General features: G+C 34.0%; 1 protein-coding gene across 42 annotated transcripts in view; it reads right to left on the bottom strand.

Annotated features, from left to right (window-relative positions):
• Window positions 1-14,223, bottom strand: part of LOC145683727 (uncharacterized) — a 226,351-nt gene that overhangs the window by 17,219 nt on the left and 194,909 nt on the right. For all 42 annotated transcript variants that reach the window (XM_081755198.1, XM_081755207.1, XM_081755203.1 and 39 more), the window contains 2 exons: window positions 10,522-10,566; window positions 7,535-7,585 (listed from right to left, as the gene is read on the bottom strand). In XM_081755198.1, the coding sequence (XP_081611324.1) occupies window positions 7,535-7,585; window positions 10,522-10,566 (96 nt within the window). The remainder of the gene's footprint in view (window positions 1-7,534; window positions 7,586-10,521; window positions 10,567-14,223) is intronic.

The raw sequence follows: 14,223 nt of genomic DNA, 5'->3' as shown, positions 1-14,223 counted from the left end.
AATTAAAATATCATTACAATAATTAGTTGTCCAGTTGAAGTGCCTGAATATAATGGAATATTTGTTCGTGAAGTTCAAGCGTTAATTAAATTAAAAGTTAAAATCTGAGTATCCTTTCAAAATAATAATCATGGTTTAAATTTATATATGTGTTAATTTTAAGAAATAATATAACACAATTTTCTTTTCAGCATAATTAAACAGCGCCAATGCAACATAATAATTCGTACATTATTAAATTGCATTAGCGCTGAGAGTACAATTAGAATCTGCTTTTGTGTCGGTTCCCCAGAACGTTCTGACCGAACTCCGAACCGTGTTGTCCAGCGGCTATATGGTCAGCTTTGGTGGTCGATCCAACCTGTTATTAAAATTTAAAGATATACGAACGGTGGAGAATCGATTCCCAGACCATAGTAAATGCGTAAGCCCACCTTGGGACCGCAGGACACGAACCACATACACTTATATATGGCGCCCGAACAGGGACGTTCGGTAAAATCGCATAAAAGCGACCCTAATTGTATTTTTGATCAAGGTAAATCGTAGTGCCTCTTTAGTTCTATTTAATTTTGTGGTTCTGGCATTAGTAGATTAATGATCATGTCCGTAAATAGAAAAATGATACCTGTCTTGCATGAAATGCGAAAAATATGGAAAGAAACACAGTACTTAATAGTAGAAACTCAATTCAGATATCGAAAAGAACCATTTACATTGTTAGAAATTGAAAATGCTTTAAAAGTAGATCAGGAAGTTTGTGAAATTCGTAAAAGAGCTAAACAGGAAATTGCAAAATCTCTTTTGAAAAGGAACATAGAACATAGAGCAGAAGTTGAAGATAAAATTGTGGCTAAAATGCATGAAATACGCAAATCTGATTTTTATCGAAGGGTCAAAGATGAATGTGTTCTTGAATCAAAATTTATTTCTTTGTCAGACATTAAACGTAAGTTGAAAGTTCATTATGAAAATTCAGACATCGTACGTATTGCAAAAAAGGTTAGCTGAAAGGATATACAAAAGGCATTCAAAGTATCACAATGTCAGTTGTAATAAGGATTCCAGTGATGATCAGAAAATAAATTGTAAAGTTGTACCACTGAAACGGGTTAGGTTTGCTGATCTTCCTAAAACTGCAACTTTTGCGCATCCTTTTGTAAAAGTTAATGAGTTAGAGAATATTCAAAATCATGAGAATAGTAAAAGCAAAAGAGTACCATTAGAAATAAAATTTGCTGAAAGTAATCTAGAATTTGTTAGACCTGAGTTTGAAGGAGTTTTGTGGGACATTGCCCCCATGCCTCGAAAAATGTACGCACGAACAGTGAAAAATGAATGTGTTGAAAGTTGTACTATTTTGCCATGTGTTAGTTCCCAGCCACCAGCTATTGTTTTAAATCAAGCTAACATTGAATTTCTTGACAACAAATTTGAACAGGTTGAAGAAATATCTGAGTGTAAATTAAAGGTAGAAAAAGAAATCATTCCTGTTGTCAGTCACGTTAATGTTGAGTTAGGCCAAGCCAAAGAATTTGTTTTGTCTCTTTCGAATAGCATTTTAGAAAGAAAAGAAACAGAAAGAAAACAGAATAACAAGTTCAACCCAGCTGTCTCTTTGCAACCTCCCCGACAATCGAGTTGGTCACGTCCAGCGTAGCTCTGTGTATGAGTGAGCAACCAGCTGTTCCAGCTGTTGCTTGTTTGTTTTGTAAAGAAACAAAAGGCATTCAGGGATGCAATGCGTGCTCCACTACGAAAAGGCTTATGAGAGTTGTAATAAATTGCGTTAGGAATGGAAGCGAGAATAGCTCATTCACGCAGGCTTGTAGTGTATTAGATTTGTTAAAGAAAAACTGTTTTTATGGCACCTTGCTAACCAGTAGATTAGAATGCGTTCCGTTTCACAAAACTTGTTTATTTTTTGTGTCTGTCAGGGTTGTAGAGATTTGTCAAGTGAAGAGTAGCTCTTTAAGCTGTGAGTTGAAAGTTAAAAACATACAGATAGAATAAATGAATGATGTCATCTTTTGTATAGTCACTTGCACTCAAATTGTGTTTTTAGAAGATAGTACAAATGGCTTTACGCCAGGTAGGCCTAATGGTAATAACTATAACTCAGTAACGTGGGAAAAGAAATTAAAAACCTGTCAAGAAAATTTCAGTAGATTACGAAATGTAGTTTGTCAAAGGGTGAGGAAACATAATTTACTGGTTCAATATGGCAAATAGCACCGGCAATATAAAAAGAAAGTACATAAAGTTAGACGGAAACTAAAAGGAGTTAAACTTATGTTGTATTGTTTTTCAAAATTTTCCAAGGGTGTTCGTGAGTGTTCTTTAAAAAATAAATGTCACAGTTGCCTCAATGCTCAAACAAAAAGTCGTAAACGTAAAGTTGTTTTGTCGCACCATGGTAACCAATACTCTACGTGTATTTTTGAAAGAAGTGACCGAAATTTTAAATCAAATCACACTAGTAACTTAGCGATCAATGACTTAGTGAAGGGGTCAGGTGCTGACCACGCATCACCTGTAAGTAATAAAAACCACGAACCTTTTCAGGAAGAATGTGGTAATCGGGTGAATAAATCTTTCACGTCTAATCGATTTGAAAATGAATGTGACAGTAAAATTGAAAGTCAATCATCAACTACTATCAGTAGTGTGCTATCAGCTGATCGTGACGTAATAACAAAGGTCAAACATACAGTTAAATGGAAAAACCTAGTAAAACGAAAAAGGCAATTTAGTGTTCACTCTGATTACAGTGAAATTGGTGCACATCGAAAATTATCACAAAAGAAAAGTAATTGCAACTCAAGCGGTGATAAGTTAGTCAATTTCTTGTGCTATGCAGCAATCATACATGTTGAAAAACCGATTTTGTGTTTTGAGCTACCGCTTTCTAACGTAATCAGGATTGATGAAAACCTCGTACTAGTATATGCATTCACATTACTTGTTTATTGGCAACTGAAACCTTTAAAAATTGTTTTTGTGATGAAAAAGCCTCGACTAGGTGTAGGATAAACAAAAACTTCGTTGAGCCGGACTGCTTGTATTTTATGAAATCGACACTTGCAATGGTTTTGATATTTCAAAAAAATGTGTAGTAATATAATTATTTTGCTATGATTTGTAGTACTTGTATAGTATGCATTGACGTAGCAGGCATCTGTGATTAGCTATGCGATTTCCAGATGGCCGTTGGTATTTTCTTTTCCAAAGTAATGGAAAACCAGCAAAGATGTATGCAAAGTCATTGAGATGAGGTTCCCTCCCATTCTTGGGTAACATTATATTTATGTAATGCCCGGAGTAGGCAATTTTCGTATTATACCTTACTATATTCTTTTAATATTAACCTTTTATTCTATAAGTAACCCTCATCACCGGGTTGGAAGCAAATAAAAATTTTAATGTGGGTAGGCATCTTCTTAATTTAGGAGGGCAGACACTTTGAAAAGTGTAATGGTCTGACAAACCATCCACTGCTCAGTCCATTCTTGGTCAATTTTTAACCAGAATGTAATAAATGTAAAGTATCATGATTGATTAGTATTGTTGTAGACTTAAGTAACATTTTTCATACCGTAATCAATATTTTGAAAATATTTACGTATGTTCATACTTAAATTTAATTTGTGTACTATATATTTGTTTCATAGTAGTGATGATAATTAAAAAAAAGAAAAAGAAATAATACCATTATTAATAAAAATAAATGGAAATGAATCTATATTTATTGTGTTAGTTTTCAAGAATGTTGGAAGTTGTTTTAAATGAAAGTAAATATTGAAAATGAATGCTTTTTGATAATAGTAAGAAAATTATAATTCATGTTATACTTAAGGGTACAAGGCACTACATTAGTAAATATTTTAGGTTACAATAATTATCAAATATACTTATAAATGTAATAATTTTGTGTTTAATGGTAAACAATGCCAGTAATTAGTTATTCAAATTATCAAATATGCTATTTTGAAAGAAAATAATAACAACTTTGTTTATATTTTGATATGTTTGAAATTGTGGCACTTAAGTATTTTAAAACAACAAATAATAATATAATAAAAGACATTGATAAACTTTATTGAAATTATGGCCCAACCGTAATCCGAAATTCGATTTGTACGGCCCACGCGTTCGTTACCGTTCTTCCGAATGGACTTTAAAAATTTTTCCTTATATCATCGCAAGAAGATTTGATTGATGTTAACCCTTTGAAGACCAGTGGATGAAATTTGGTGACAATAGTGAAGTGATCAGTGTTGCAGGGTTCTGTTTGTTTTTCAGCTTCTCTCAAAACAATCGTCCTGTCGAACGCCAATGTAACTGTACGGTCTAGCTGATCGATTATTAAAGAAGAAAATTTTGAACTTCTTAAATGAATCTCGCATAGAAGCACTCTCAAGAATTTTTCTCTTAGCCAACAAACGAATGTGCATATATGTATGTGCGTCTCGTCTGCGACGGAGATCGTAGAATTCCTCTCGCTTTCCCATATAAGGAGCTAAGATTCAGCACAATGGACAAACATCGTCTCTGAACATTCCTATCTATAAGTTTTCATAGCTATTTTTAACTTCTGACGTCACCGAACTGCGAAGCAAAGCGAATTGTTGCCTAGCAACGCGAGGAGACGGACAGAAAGAGTGCTTTAGTCTGAAAAATACACTCAGTGAAGTTACCACGAGAAACTGGTGCGTACAATTGGAATGAACAAGCAACTTAAAAATAATGTTTAATTTTGTTAAGTGCGAAATGTAGTAACATTAAACGTCGTAATATTGAATCAACGCTATAATAATAAATATTTTCAATAACTTGAAAATGTTGGATTGGAGGTGTTAATCCAAAAGTTGTGCCAGCGATATGGAGTAGACAAACAGCAAAAACCACCTGTTCATCGGAAAGAAGATGAAAGGAAACCAACCCGCAACCTTCTGGTCAGTCCCCCCTGAAATAGTTTCTCTTCAAGTGTCACAGTGAGTAAACAATGCTAGTGAAATAGTAAAATCGACAATGTGATGAAATATAACGAATAACTCGTGGCAACCGCGTTTTTAATAACAAATGGGCCTAAATTAAAATATCATTACAATAATTAGTTGTCCAGTTGAAGTGCCTGAATATAATGGAATATTTGTTCGTGAAGTTCAAGCGTTAATTAAATTAAAAGTTAAAATCTGAGTATCCTTTCAAAATAATAATCATGGTTTAAATTTATATATGTGTTAATTTTAAGAAATAATATAACACAATTTTCTTTTCAGCACAATTAAACAGCACCAATGCAACATAATAATTCGTACATTATTAAATTGCATTAGCGCTGAGAGTACAATTAGAATCTGCTTTTGTGTCGGTTCCCCAGAACGTTCTGACCGAACTCCGAACTGTGTTGTCCAGCGGCTATATGGTCAGCTTTGGTGGTCTATCCAACCTGTTATTAAAATTTAAAGATATACGAACGGTGGAGAGTCGAATCCCAGACCATAGTAAATGCGTAAGCCCACCTTGGGACCGCAAGACACGAACCACATACACTTATAATAACACATAAATAGGGGACATTTACACTAATAAAATAAATAGGGGACATTTACACTAATAAAATCAGTAATACATCGTGTGTATATTACACGAAGAAACATGGAAAGCTGTATGCTAGAAATACCCAAGAGAACTGTGTGGTTAATATGAAAACACTGAGGTTAGGAAGATGACAAAAAGAAACAATATTATCGTAAAACTAAAAGCATAGAAGAAACCATGGGTAAAATGGCTTGCAAGAAAAAGTAATTATCAATGGGCAAAAGTAGATTTTTAACTTGGAAGGTATAAGGGATATCCTAAAAATGTTCTTATGCAAGATCATATCTTTGAGAAAACTATGAAGCACTAGGGAGTAACACAGAAAATAATTACTCATTGTACATGGTTTAGGAAAAGAGTTAGATAGATCATCTACTCAGATATTAATAATGATTATTATATTGAAAGAGAGCGAATATTGTTCGTCTTAGAATTATGGTCATTATACGTATCTAATGACCATAAAACCAAAGTTAATATTTCTGTGACAAATGCTGCCGATTTTATCCGAAATATAAAATCACAATCAGTACTTATAAAAAGATTTTCGTAATAAGTTCTCTGTTAAATAAAACTATTAAATTCACTTAAACAATGTATTGGTTCCATATTTATGATTCAAGTCTTATCAGTAGTTGTACTGAAAATAGTCTACATTACTATAAGCAGTTCCTTCATTTTGACATTGGACTATATACATTTATTTACCGATGAATGTTTAATAACATAAAAAATGGATTCATGGGAACAAAGTACCGAAGAATAGATATTTACTGTTTCATTTGAAATTTTCATTATAACAGTTTTTTAATATATATACATGTATATATATTGAAAAAAAATATAACAAATGAAGAATGTGACAAATGAAGGATGTAACAAATAGAGAATATAACAAATTTTTAAATTATTACAATAAATAAAAATTGATTATTTTATTTGTTCCTTTCCGAATATAAGTGATTCAAATACCTTCTTTTATACAGGAAGTTTCAAAACAACAACTACAAAGTTTGGGATATGATTCCTGATACCAAGATAGGACAAAAGTATAGACCAACCTGGGTGCAGAAATTCGTAATTTCGGAGTTATAGGCTGCTGAAAACATGAAAAACTGAAATTTAAAGGTCCATAGCTCCCATACTATTAGACCTACCGTAATCAGGTCAAGACTTCATTTAGGAAATAATCTACTCTCTCCAAATATCCATATTTCAGAATCCTGCGGTACTGATGCAACAATTTTTATAAAGGGAGTTTGGTTACGGGCGTATAATTTGAAGTGCTCTCCAACCACCTCTAAAAAATTGTTGCGGAAGTACCGCAAGATTCTGAAACAAGAATATTTGAATCGGACACGTACTTGTTCCTAAGTGAAGTCTTCACTCGACTACGGTAGTTCCCATAGTATTGGAATTGTGGACCTTTAAAGTTTATTGTTTCATGTTTTCGGCAGCATATAACTTAGAAAGGAAGAATTTATGCATCTAGGTTGATCTATACTTGTCTTGTCTTGGTGTCAGGAATCACCTCCCAATCGTTGTCGGTGTTGTTTCCAAACACCCTGTATATTTAAGAAATTAATGTACGTATTAAGTTGAATTATTCACTAATTCAATAATTGATAGTAAAAATAATAGAGAAATTGAATAATGCGCAAAATAATTATGTGTCCTATATTATTGAATATTAGTTTTAATACACTAAAATATCAAGTTAATGTCAAGTTATGACCACTAGTTTAATTAATTTTATTCTTTAATTCTTAACGTAAAATATTTAGCCTATTTAGCGATTTGTTGTTTAACAAACGTTTAATACACAATAATGCCCCGAACGAAACCAGGATATAAAGGCACACAAAAAATATATGTTAATCTTTCGACATATGAAGACTATTTAACTTTTCTAAGTAGTGGCTTCACTTACCTCCTACATTGGCTAATCCTTTCAAACTTGATCGAATTGTGTTCCAAATATCTATAAAATCAAAATGAAATTACTGTCTTAGTTCTAGTAGCATAATTGAGAATTTTATTAGATTGAGCATCCAATAGCATCTTTTAACACAAAAAAGAACGAATTTGATCAAGTATAATCAAAATAAAACATACATCTTACAAAAAAAAAAAAAAAAAAAAAAGTAGACTCCCGCTTATATCTGATTAGCGACTCTCCGGCCTAGTTTTTTTTTATTATTTTTTAATCGCAATAACAGAGGAAGTGAAGGCGTTGCATTGGCAACATTGCCAAGACATTGGAAGCGAGCGTCTGTTACTCTCCTCCTACGTGTCGTGTGCAAAATACAATTTGTGACAGGAAAAAAAAACAGCGTTCTGCTCCTTGTTTATTGTTTCGTCGGTGTGTAACGGACCTGAACATAATACGCTTGTCACTGTTCCTGATTATAACTGTACAGTACGTACAGTACTGTATTCATAAATTGTTCTTGGAGTATATTTAATGTTCATAAAGAAATGAGTTCATAGAACTCCGGTCTACCCGGATTTTTGTTATCCAGCCTTCCTTCCGCCATATTAGTCCGGATACTCGGGAGTCAACTGTATATAATAAAAATTATTATTGTCTTCTAAAACGTTATCTACTATTTTTCTTTTTTTTTTCTCCATGTATGGTCTTTACACTCTATAGCAGTGCGCACATCTTAGACATGAGTGTTTGAAAATTTATATAATAAATGAACAAAAATTTCCGACTGTAAATTAAATTTATGTAGTATTAGTATATAAAAATAGTGCGGTAATTTTGTTTTCATTGATTATCGTAACCATAAAACACAAAATACAATATTATATTACAGCGGTTGACACTAAATTGCACTTTTAATGTAAATAATTTACAGAGTAAAGAAGCAGGGTCAGACCTTTTAGTTGGAGAATGAGTACAAGACACACTGTTAATATGAAGATAATACTGTCCGTACACACTGTACATACATCTACAAAACGTTTATGCTCAATGCCGATAAACTTTGGGAGGTGATTCCTTACATGAAATGAAAGAAAAAAGTTCTAATAAACATGGGACGAAAACCGTCTCCTTTCAGAGTTATAAACCGCCGAAAATTCGAAAATTCAAGTTTCGAAACGCTCTGCCTTAGAAACTAGAGGACCGATCCCAAGCGGTTTAAGGAATTACCCAGGAACTAGTATGCGAACTATCTAAATATCCATGTTTTACCATCCTCCGTTATCGGTGAAACGAACTGTAAAAAGGAAATTGAGGTATAGGGATACTCCTTTAAGTGCTAATAACGAACTGTAAAAAGGAAATTGAGGTATAGGGATACTCCTTTAAGTACTAATAACGCGTTCGTTTCGCCGATAACGGAGGATGGTAAAACATGGATATTTAGATAGTTCGCATACTAGTTTCCGTGTAATTCCTTAAACCGCTTGGGATAGGTCCTACAGTTTCTAAGGCAGGGCGTTTCGAAACATGATATTTCGAATTTTCGGCGGTTCATAACTCTAAAATGAGACGTTTTTCGACCTATGTTAATAAGAACTTTTTTCTTTCATTTCATATAAGGAGTCACCTCCTAAAGTTTGTCTATGGAGTTACCTACCACCCTGTATATATATATATATATATATATATATATATATATATATATATATATATATATGAGAAGTTAGAAGCCCGATATTTCTGGAGTTTCGTCTATTATAACGGAATGTGGAGTGTGCGGTTAATTTACTACATGAAGTTGGCAACTATGCAGTTTCAGCCACCGGACACCTACGGCGCTAGCTACATCTAAACACAAATGGCAACTCGTTTGGGAAAATGGTCTCGCGAAGAAGTCATCTCAGTTATTCTATTTCTGTGGGCGAAACATGCAATTGCACCGCCATCTGGTAGAAGTTTACGGAGAGACTGTAATCAAGAGAAAATGGCCAGAACTTCTCTGCGAGGGCATCATCTTCCTTCACGATAACGCGTGCGCTCATATAATCCAGAAGACAACCACGCTGTTAAAGCAGATTTGCTGGGACATCATCGATCACCCTCCCTACAGCCCAGACATCACTTCAAGCGACTTGCCCCTGTTCCCGCACTTAAAGTAGCACCTAGGAGGCCGTCGCTTCGCTTCAGACGGAGAGGTGAAACACTTCGTGCCAACTTGGCTGGACACGCACGGACAGGATCTTTTCCAGGAGGGAATCTTCAAACTCATCTCATCCCACGATGCGAGAAATGCCTCAGTCGATGTGGATACTATGTCGAAAAGTAACTTAATATACATACTATTTGTTGGCTGTATTGGTTGTATGAAGTAATACGTACACGTTTCACTGCAGGCTATGTAACCTTACTTTCCGATGATCACTTCTCGTATATATATATATATATATATATGAGAGAAAGTGAAACAAAAGAAAACGCAAGACGAGACTGTCCTGTATTTTCTGGCATCATTTCGGATATTTCTTTTATATTAGACGAGTGGAGACGAACTTTCTGTATTTTATACACTCCATTTACAATCGTTGTGTGTTTGAAAGCTAAGAATAGATTTACTGAGTTCAATGCGTGTGTTTTAAACGATCTTTTATTTCTTAGCTATTGATAAATTTCTAAAACTAAAAAAGTAAAGAATCAATTTACATTTTCAGATCAAACAACTCAATTACTTTAACGAAATATTCGTTTAATTCGTTGAAAATATTAAGAAAGTGAAAGAAATTTCATATCATTTAGTTAAATTTCTATCCCTTTTCAATATTTCTGAGCCTTACCTTTAATACACAAAGGAAATAATGTTATATATAAATTTGTGAATTAAATGTTTAAATTTAATATAAGAAATTAGAAAATATTCAGTTTATATTACGCAATAGATATTAAGTGTTTTTGTGTACTTCAAACAATAAACTAATAATAATTATTACCTTTCAAGTCAAATTCTTCGATTACATAATCGTATTCATCTTCAGCTGTAAAAAGAAAATATATTTGAATTTAATGCCAATAAGGGAATCATAACAACATTCATATTCTTAACAAAATGTGATTGTTGTACAAAATACATTTTCAATTATTATTATTTTATCATTTCTATTTGATCCTTACTCAAACTTGAAATTACTTTATCACAATCATGCTGATATTTTAAATGTAAGTTCTGAAATCCAAAGAGGAAAAGACACACGATTCGACCGAAAAGTTAACTCAGGTTTCCAGTTTAACATTACCCGGGTACACTACCCTCTGTCCTTCTTCTGACGATGTACCTCTATCTAGGAGCTAATTATGGGCAGAACCAATGGAGCCGAGGCTCAGGAGCCCCCAAAGATCCCTTTCTTTAATACTAAATATAGCAATCAACTTATTATATTATAGGCTTCAGACCCATGTTAATTTCTTTCCCGTTCGCTACGCTCGCGGTGGCACTAGGGTTAAGTCTTCTTCCACCAGCGTCTTCACGATATTTATTTTGTGAGGTTCACCATTTGGTTTGTATTTGGCATTTGTGTGTTACACTGCAGTATATGAGCATTTAACTGTTGATAATGAATGTAATTAAATTCATTATAGTAAACTTGGAGCACATTAAACTATTACAGCATAGTTCTCGGTGTTCCGATAAGCCTATTTGGCTGTGGAAGGCAGCAACAAAAAAAAAAAAAAAAAAAAAAAGTATGCGCTGGAATTATTCATAACAGAGGGCCTCCTTGAAATAGTCGGCTCCAGAGTCCCAAAAGTCTTAATCCGTCCCTGCCTCTATCGCTACTGAATAAAGAACAGTAATACAGGTGAAAGCAGGGCATGATTTTTTCTTTAATTTTATGCTGAGTTTTAAACATATGTAGGGTCCGCGGTGGCTCATTGGTAGAGCGTTCATCTCTGGTGCATGGGGTCCCTGGTCCGATCCCAGCTCGTGCCAAGTGAACTTCGTGGTGGACAAACATTATGTGCGTGGTCTCCTCGGGGTTCTCCCGTTTCCTTCCACTTTCTTCATTTCACCATTTCATTCATTTCTCATCATCACCGTCTCCTTTAGCCTAACCGGCATAACCGTTGGACGTAAAACTCCAAGATTTCATTTCATTTTTTAAACATATGTACTAGTCCAATTGTTTCTCACATACGGAAAACGATAAAATAATAAATAAATAAATAAATAAGTAAATTATAATAGTAAAAGATTCCGTGTATGAGACTCGAACCACCTTCAAACACATTTAGTGATTAATTTTACGTTTTCGTGCTAACCAACTACGTTACTGATTTCCAACGTGCTACACAACTGTTCTACTACAAGATATGATTTCCATTCATGATCGTGTTTCAATTCGTCCCTTCTGATAGCTAATTTTCACTTTTCGCTTTATTTATATGGAGTCTGCAGACAGAAGAAATGTTAGAAATATTTGATTGAATGTTTTCTGTGTGGATATGAATCTACATTGTTCTAACTGTCACTGACGTGGAGGTCTCAGTTGTACGTTAAATTACAGAATTCTCTTCCGACCTAGAAAAATGCCCTCTCCAACAGTGTTGGTAATTTTGTAATTCCGACAAAATTAAGGTTTTTTTGCTTCTAATTTCTTTATTTTAAAATAATATGAACAGAAGCATTAAAAATCTGCTTTTCATTAATCTTTTCTGTTGTGGAAATCTTCCAAAATTTCGAACATATAAGGAAAACGGAGATATTAAAAAAAAAAAAAAAAGTCATAATAAAGAGACGTGTAAATTATTTTACTAGTGCCTGTTCATCCTATCTGATTTTAAAAAAAAAAAAAAAAACCAACATATGCAAGTTGTTTTAAAATAATAACGTTAACGTTAGACGATTCCTGATAACGAGATAATTTAAAAAGATTCATATTGTCCTTTGGGGAAAAGTGCTTAGTTTTTCAACTAGGGCTGTCCAATAGAATGGAAAAGCTACATTTCAACACGCATTATTTTGAACATGAGAAACCGTGGAATGGCGGTCAACTGCAGTGTAGAGGAAGTCATGCATATGCTATCAGAAATGTATTATGCAACAAAGTGCAATATAAAGGCAAGAGATTCCCTGTAAGACAAAATTTCCAGACATTCTCCAGACAAAATTCATATATACTCTGACTTAAAGATGGGTCTAAAATTAGGCAAAAGGTAAACCTTGACAGTGATAAATAAGGAATGCGTGTACGGGAAGGCTGAAATGTTACGGAATAGCAGCTCTAAGGTTTCTCGAGTTTGGAATAACGCATGGTGTAATATATTGTTCCAAGCTATATTTCACGTTTCTCTATACGTATAAGCGTTGAATAATACACCGCAGTTCTCGCGCTATTCCAAATATAGGGAACCTGTTCTCGAACACTTTAGATTTCTCCCATACGTATTCTGTGTTTACTGTTATCGAGGCATGAATTTTGTCTACTTTGAATATATCTTTAAATCCGAACATATCTGAGAATTCTGTTGGAAGATTGTCTGAGAGTTACGTCCTGTAGGGAATCTCTTGCAGACATTGTTGAAATATGCGTTTTAAGATGATAAATGTGTGATTTCCTTTACATTGGTACAGTGCCATGCTATGGGGGAGGGAGGCGAAAGGAAAGACAACCCCGGACGCTGAAGTAAGGGGGCGCAAAATTCAGGGAGGAAAAAGAAAAGATGGAAAGAAAAACAGAGAAGAAAAATTACTTAGAATGTTTCAGATCAACAATAGTGTTTTTCAATCTAATATTTAATTTGGCCAGGGTCAGATTTGTATTTTTTGCGTCCCTAGACACTAGCTAAAAGCGCCCCACCTGTCTATTTATACCCGAATCACAGGGGAGGGGAAGGGGAAAAGTAATAAAAGGTGCTCGAAATCAAGGAAAAGCAAGGTTTATTTTTGAAAATATTCTTACGCTTCGCGTCAACCATTGTGGCGCTTCGCAGCTGGTCTGTCGACCTCACTCTTATACACTAGGGCGCCCGTCATATACTTTCGACCCGGGCTCGGATTTTCCACGATATGACACTACATTGGTTTAAACCACCACTCTACGGTTTCTCATGCTCGAAACAATTCAAGGTGCGATATAGCTTTCCCATGCTTTTGGATAGCATTACCTAGGAAACTATGCACTTTTCTCGAAAAGTCAGTACGAACTTTCTAATTCCCTTGGTGTCAGGACTCATTTCCTAAATGTTCTATTCAAACACTCTGTAGAGAGTATGAAAACTGTTTTCTTGTATTTATCATGTTAGAAGTTAATTATTGAATTTATACAATAAAATGTAAATAATGTGATAGTTTACAATTCTCTGCCGTTCACAAATATTTAATATTTTTAATATTGTCATTAAGGGCCCAAATACTTCTGTTTCATAGATTAACTTTTTATATTGTTACTACATTCGATACTTCTAGTGATATGTTTGTAAATTAATGCCTTAATAAAACAAATTATAATCTTATTAGTGGTGGTATAGTCTGCTTTTGTGAGGAAAATGTCACTTCCCCACACACGTAGCAGAAGCTATCCGCACTGTTTACACAATTTCGCGGCATTTTTGTTTATTGAAATCCTCAAAATGTCACTTGAAATAGTTCCAACAACTATTTAAAAATATACATTCGAAATACCAGTATTTTTGCGTAC

Source organism: Thermobia domestica, chromosome 4, assembly GCF_964235325.1.
Source record: "Thermobia domestica chromosome 4, izTheDome1.hap1.1, whole genome shotgun sequence".
NCBI classification, from domain to species: Eukaryota; Metazoa; Arthropoda; class Insecta; order Zygentoma; family Lepismatidae; genus Thermobia; species Thermobia domestica.
Note: the sequence above shows the minus strand (reverse complement) of the source record. Positions and strands in the feature narration are given on the sequence as shown.